Here is a 6,900-nt window from a genome sequence, read left to right as displayed (position 1 = left end):
GGGGGACATGCAGATCTGCCCTCACAGAGGAGGGAGAGCTTTTACCTGAATAAACCTCGGCCTTAAAGGTGCCACTGGACTCTTTTGGATTGCTAGCTATGGGGGGGTGGGGGAACATGCAGATCTGCCCTCACAGAGGAGGGAGAGCTTGTACCTGAATAAACCTCGGCCTTATAGGTGCCACTGGACTCTTTTGGATTGCTAGCTGGGGGGAGGGAATACACAGATCTGTGCAGGAAGGAGAGAAAGAAAGAGAAGGAAAGAAGGAGGGAAAGAAAGAGACGGAAATAAGGAGGGCTGCTTCTTGCCCCTTGTGGCCCAGGGCTGCTGGGAGCAGGGGGTGGGGCTTGTTGCATGTGCCTGCCCCCTGGGCTCTTTACTGCCGGAGCTCCGCTCCTGCAGGAAATGACCCCTGGTCATACTCTGTTTCAGTTCTGGGAGGCTTTTCTGCTATAGGACCTCCTTTTCCAGCTTTTCAAACATGGGTTGTTTATGGGTTTTTCTCCTTTTCTCCCCCCTTCTCTGTTCTTCCCTCGTTCGTCTCTGTCCGTGTGTCCTGTGCCCTTCTTGTCTTTTCTCTCACACGCCCACATTTACCTTCCGCGTTATTAAAGAACAAATTGCAAGGGATGATCTATGACTTAGTGACCAAGCAAGCCTTTGATATAGTCATCATGATCCTCATTTGTCTTAACATGGTGACAATGATGGTGGAAACAGATGACCAGAGCCAAACAAAGATAGACATCTTATTCCAAATCAACCTGATTTTCATCGTGATCTTCACCTCCGAGTGCTTCCTCAAGATGATCGCCCTGCGGTACTACTTCTTCACTGTCGGCTGGAACGTCTTTGATTTTGTGGTGGTCATTCTCTCCATTGGAGGTGAGGGGGGAAAATACGAGGTTATGTTTCTAGCCCGGACCCGGAGAGCCCGAGCAAGCTGTGTCTCATCAGATCTCGGAAGCTAAGCAGGGTCGGCCCTGGTCAGTGCTTGAAAGGGGGACCACCAAGGAATACCAGGGCTGTGAAGCAGAGGCGGGCAGTGGCAAACCACGTCTGAAATGTCTCTCGCCTTGAAAACCCCACCAGGGGGTGCCATAAGTCAGCTGTGACTAGACGGGGGGCGGGGAGAGAAGGAAAGGATGTTTCTAACATCTAACCGTATGCGCCCTCATGGGGAACATGACATATCTGTGTACAAGGACAATACAGAGAGGCAGGGGTCGTTTCGTAGAAAAAGAGGTGCAGGAGCTCATTAGCATAACTCATTAACATAACTCATTTGCATATGCCACACCCCTTGACATAACCGGAAGTGTGTCAGAAGGCAACACCCACCGCTTAGGCTCCACTGGACTGTTTTGGATTGCTAGCTGTTTGGGGGGGACATGCAGATCTGCCCTCGCGGAGGAGGGAGAGCTTGTACCTGAATAAAACTTGGTCTTAAAGGTGCCACTGGACTGTTTTGGACTGGGGGGGGCGGGGGGGTGCTCTGCAGCTTACCTGGCTACTTCTTGCTCTGACTGAGGGTTGTGGGGGTGGGGCTTGTTGCATGTGCCCGCCCCCCGGGCTCTTTACTGCCGGAGCTCCGCTCCTGTGCACTCCTGCAGGAAATGACCCCTGCAGAGAGGAGGTGTGAAGGCGAGTGTGCTGGGCCTGCCCTGCTCATCTCCAAGCACATTGGGCCCCTCCCCCTCCCATGCACATTCAGCCTCCATCCATCCATCCCTGCAGTCAGGTTAGGGAGATGAGAGTACTTGGTGTAAAATTAGACCATAGATACAGGGGACATTTCAAAAACCTGGTTGGATGAGGAAAGGTGTTGGGATATAGCTAACCCTGTGTATAAGTTTTATGGGAAGGGATGTGGAAGGATGTATCTCACCTCTCAAGGTCAGGGAAGAACACGTTCGGAAAGGACCTGGAGAACTTAATCAGGAGAGCTTTAAACTGAAGCCACAAGGGGAAGGGGACAATCAACATGGGGACTTCAATGAAGAAGTGAAAGCAGTGGGGACCCACCTGGGTAGGACAGGTCAAACAAAGGTACAAGGCTACAAGTGCCCATATACCAAAGCCTGTAGTATGGGTAATAAGAAGGAAGAGCTGGAGATTCTCTTGCAAACAGAGGGCTACGATATAATAGGAATCGTTGAGACTTGGCGGGATGATTCTCATGACTGGAATGTGGTGGTGAATCGGTAGGAGAAAAAAACCGAAGGGTAGAAGAGGAGGTGGAGTGGCGCTGTAGGTGAAGAGAGGGCTAGATTGTCAGGAAGTTCTGGAGAATGTGATCGACAGCCCTGTGGACAGTATATGGGTGGGAATAAGGGGAGGTAGGACAAAGTGTATTGTTGTTGGAATCTGCTACAGACCACTGGACCAGGGACAGGAAATGGATGCTGCCCTCCCTGAACAGATTGGTAGAGTATCCAGATAGGAGAACCTTATAATTATGGGCGACTTCAACTTCCCCGATGTGTGCTGGGAGACAGGCTCATCAAAGCGACAAGAATCACGCAACTTCCTGACCTGTCTGGCTGACAACTTCCTTTTTCAAATGGTGGAGGAAGCTACAAGGGGCTCTGCCATACTAGACAGTACTAACCAACAGGGAAGAATTGGTAGATGGGGTGAAGGTGATGGGGACCTTAGGGGTTATTGACCATGTCCTCCTTGAATTCCAGTTGCGGTGGGGGGTCAAGGAAGTTCGTAGCCAGACTTGTAGGTTAGACTTTCATAAGTCCGACTTCAATGAACTCAGAGGTTTGATGGGAATCATTCCATGGAGGAGTGTGCTGGAAGGGAAAGGAGCGAGTGAAGGGTGGGCTCTTCAGTTTGGTCAGTTTGGTGTAGTGGTTAAGTGCGCGGACTCTAATCTGGGAGAACCGGGTTTGATTCCCCACTCCTCCACTTGCACCTGGCTAGACGACCTTGGGCAAGCCGTAGTTCTGATAAGAGCTGTCCTTGAAAAAGAGCAGTTTCTGTCAAGAGCTCTCTCAGCCCCACCTACCTCACAGGGTGTCTGTTGTGGGGAGGGGAAGGGAAAGGGGTTTGTAAGCCGCTCTGAGACACCTTTGGGTAGTGACAGGCGGGGTATAAATCCAATCTCTTCTCTTCTTCTTCTTCTCAAACATGAGCTTTTGCGAACTCAAGCCCTCGCTATTCCAGCAAGACAGAAACATGGTAAAGGCTCCAAGAAACTGATGTGGATGAACTGAGAGCTCCAGAATAAGCTAAGAGAGAAAAAGGAAATGGAGGGAAATGGAGGGAAGTTCAGACCTCTAAAGAGGAGTATATGAGTTACTAGGCACTGCAGATCAGCCATCAGAGAAACCAAAGCTCAGTACGTGTTGGGTCTGGCAAGGGTGGCTCGCTACAATAAGAAAAACTTCTACAGATATGTGAGAAGGAAACACAAGGGTAAAAGAGGCGATTGGACCGCTTTTGGGAGTAGGAGAAACTCTGGTGGAGGACAGAGAAAAAGCAGACAGGCTTAATGACTTTTTTGCCTCTGTTTTCTCCCTGAAGTATTAACTCCTTTCTCCTTGCCTTTCAGGACTTGTGCTCTCGGACCTCATCGAGAAATACTTTGTGTCCCCCACACTCTTCCGGGTCATTCGCTTGGCCAGAATCGGGCGTGTCCTCCGGCTGATCCGGGGAGCCAAGGGCATCCGCACCCTCCTCTTCGCCTTGATGATGTCCCTGCCGGCCCTCTTTAACATCGGCCTGCTCCTCTTCCTGGTCATGTTCATCTATTCCATTTTCGGGATGTCCAATTTTGCCTACGTGAAGAAGGAATCCGGCGTCGATGACATCTTCAACTTCGAGACTTTTGGCAACAGCATCATCTGCCTTTTCCAGATCACCACCTCAGCCGGGTGGGATGGCTTACTGAACCCCATCCTGAACAGCGGGCCCCCGGATTGCGACCCGACTCTGGAAAACCCCGGCTCTTCCGTCAAGGGCGACTGTGGCAACCCGGCCGTCGGCATCTGCTTCTTCTGCAGCTACATCATCATCTCCTTCTTGGTGGTGGTGAACATGTACATCGCCATTATCCTGGAGAACTTCAACGTGGCCACCGAAGAGAGCAGCGAGCCGCTGTGTGAAGATGACTTCGAAATGTTCTACGAGACGTGGGAGAAGTTTGACCCAGACGCCACGCAGTTCATTGAGTATAGCATTCTCTCTGAATTCGTCGACACCTTGCAAGATCCGCTGCGGATTGCTAAACCCAACAGGATCAAATTGGTCACCCTGGACTTGCCCATGGTCCCTGGGGATAAGATCCATTGTCTGGACATCCTCTTTGCTCTGACTAAAGAAGTATTGGGCGACTCTGGAGAAATGGATGCCCTGAAGCAATCCATGGAGGAGAAATTTATGGCCGCGAATCCTTCCAAAGTGTCTTACGAACCCATCACGACCACTCTGAAAAGGAAGCACGAGGAAGTGTGTGCCGGCAAAATCCAGCGGGCCTTCCGACGATATCTGCTAAGGCGGTCGATGAAGCAGGCCTCTTATATGTATCGGCACAGCCAAGAGGAGAGCTCGTTGGTAGAAGGCGCCCCAGAGAAAGAAGGGCTGATTGCGGAGAAAATGAATTTAATGTTCGGGTCTTCGGCAGCGCAGGCAGAAACTGAAGAGTCCTCGGAAACGGCCCCGCCTCTCAGCCTCGAGTTAGTCGCTGATCCAAAGACTGACCCCACCAGTGAGAAGAAGGATGATCCAGGGAAAGGGAAAGGAGACGAGGATCCCAGCAAAACAAAAGAGGGGGAGGGGGACCCCAGTGAAACCAAAAAGCAGAAGGCCACCAAGCGTGGCGTGAAAGAGTCATTTGTATAATGCAGAGTGTTCTTGGCCAACAATCCCTCGCTATGTGGCCCTGAAAGACTTCTCTTGCATCTTTCTCTCTCACACACAGACACAAACAAGGCCGAGCGAGCTAACCACCTGCTCTGGCCAGATTTCAGGTACGCAGTCTCTTCACTTTGGGAGGAGAGCCCCTTCTGGGTTCTAACCTTTCAAAGACGCCACCATGTGCCAGGAGAATTTGTTTTCCTTAGGAGGTAAATGTGAATGATCTGTATTGCTGTGACATCCAATGTAGTATGTTCCAAGGCTGGTTCCGATGCTAATTATCCCTACTAAAGCTTTTCAAGGAATGTTGAAGGTGGAGTGGTGGGGAGGGGAGGGGAGGGGCGTCAGGAGATGCGAGCCTTCCCCATTTCAGGGCAGCTCTATTCCAGCTGCATACGCTGGACTGGCAGATAATGTTCCCTGTAAGGTGTGAGGTCTTGTGAGCAAAAACTCTACTTTGTGAGCTACTGGCATGAAAGTTGTGAGCGAGCGATTGGGCTCCTGCATGGATTAGTTTGCTCTGGAGCCCTCCTTCCTGAGCAAAGGCAAAAAGGTGTGAGCTGGGGGCTAAAAAACTGTGAGCTAGCTCACACTAACTCAGCTTAGAGGGAACACAGCTGGCAGATGACCTTGGACGAGCTGGACGAGCGCTGCGTATACTCACTGCTAAAAATGTAATTCTCCATTAAGAAGAGTTTGATTCTACAGCCTGTGGCTGTAATATGCTGCTCAATTCATTCTGCTGGCCGTGAGAGGAGGAAAGAGCTTCTTAGCGCATTGCACCTTTACTTCTGTATCACTGGAAATCCTGCTCCGCATGAGTTGAAGGACATAACGCAGCTTCGGAGATCTGATCAGACATGAACCTCACACTTCAAGGCATCCTTAAGGACTAGAAATCCGCTGCATTATAAATGGAAAGTTAAGGTTGGAAGGAGGCTGAATTCTGTACCCAGTCCAGTTTCTTGAGTTCTGTTGTGCAGTTGCAGTTGGGAAAATGTCGAATGTACACAGCCCTGCGCTTAACCAGTGGTGCACGTCAAGCCCATGAGAGGGTCAGACAGGGTGAAAACTTGGATCTTGAGCTGTTGTCCTCTATGCATGTCTTAAATTAATTAGCAATGGAAATCGTCTTCTGTACTGGTTCTAGCACTCTCCAGCTGAGTTTTTAAAAATTATTTCATAATATTATTTCCTAATTATAAACTGATCCACTTTGGCCTTAATATCCTTTCCAGTCTGTGAAGGCAAGGAGTGAAATACTATTGAAATAACGGGTCTGTTTTGTGGACAAATATCTGCAGTGTCTTAATAAACTCAGCCTTTTTCCTTCGAGCATTTGGAAGGAAGCTAAAGTGCAATTAAGTCTTAACTAGTTGTATGCATAGTTTCTTTATGAAGGAAAAAGAAGAGCAAAATCTGTTCTCAGGGCTTAACCGTCAGCTTTAGAAACTTTTCTGACTTAATTCTCAACTCCACAAAACACTCGGGTTTGTGGGTTGTGGTTTTTTTGTGCTTGCTGTGTTGCTGTTTTCCCCGTTAGGTCACATCTGGAGTTCAGGCTGCTAGGTATCCTGCATTATCTGGCCCCCGCAGTCCGAAAAAGTGCACTCTTTTGCCTTTCCCCCTGCTGGCCTCCCTGCCAGTCTATGAATGGGTATGAATCTGGGGTGTGCCCAATCCAAATGGGCTGTTCTGGAGCCTTGAATGCTGCTCTCTCCTGGGATATTCTCCACTGTGCCGTGCGCCACATTGGTTGCAGAGTCTCCAAGGAGGAAATTTGAAGTCTTGATTGTCCAACAGGACAGGCCTTGTGTGGGCCTCTCTGCGATAAACGGGGCATCTTGAAACGCCAAGTGCTCTTGTGCATCTGTGCAGGAGGATGTTCTCGACAATATGCATCCTTAGCTGTCCTCGAACCAGATTTTGAACCTTAATAGACACACAGAGCTGCGGTGGCTCAAGTGGTTAAGACGCTGAACTGCAGGCTGTGGAAGGTCGGCAGTTCAGCAGTTCGAGACCCGAGTGTGCCGC

At 50.0% G+C, this 6,900-nt stretch overlaps 1 protein-coding gene across 1 annotated transcript in view; it reads left to right on the top strand.

Annotated features, from left to right (window-relative positions):
- SCN4A (sodium channel, voltage gated, type IV alpha subunit) overlaps nt 1-5,350 on the top strand; it is a 120,792-nt gene extending 115,442 nt beyond the window's left edge. The window contains exons 24-25 of the mRNA XM_015418240.1: nt 615-885; nt 3,563-5,350. Of these exons, the coding sequence (XP_015273726.1) occupies nt 615-885; nt 3,563-4,851 (1,560 nt within the window). The 3' untranslated portion in view covers nt 4,852-5,350. The remainder of the gene's footprint in view (nt 1-614; nt 886-3,562) is intronic.
- The last annotated feature ends 1,550 nt before the right edge of the window (nt 5,351-6,900 follow it).

Source organism: Gekko japonicus, unplaced genomic scaffold (assembly GCF_001447785.1).
Source record: "Gekko japonicus isolate JY-2015 unplaced genomic scaffold, Gekko_japonicus_V1.1 scaffold3213, whole genome shotgun sequence".
NCBI lineage: Eukaryota > Metazoa > Chordata > Lepidosauria > Squamata > Gekkonidae > Gekko > Gekko japonicus.
The sequence above is the reverse complement of the archived record's forward strand: the minus strand, read 5'-3'. Positions and strand labels throughout refer to the sequence as shown.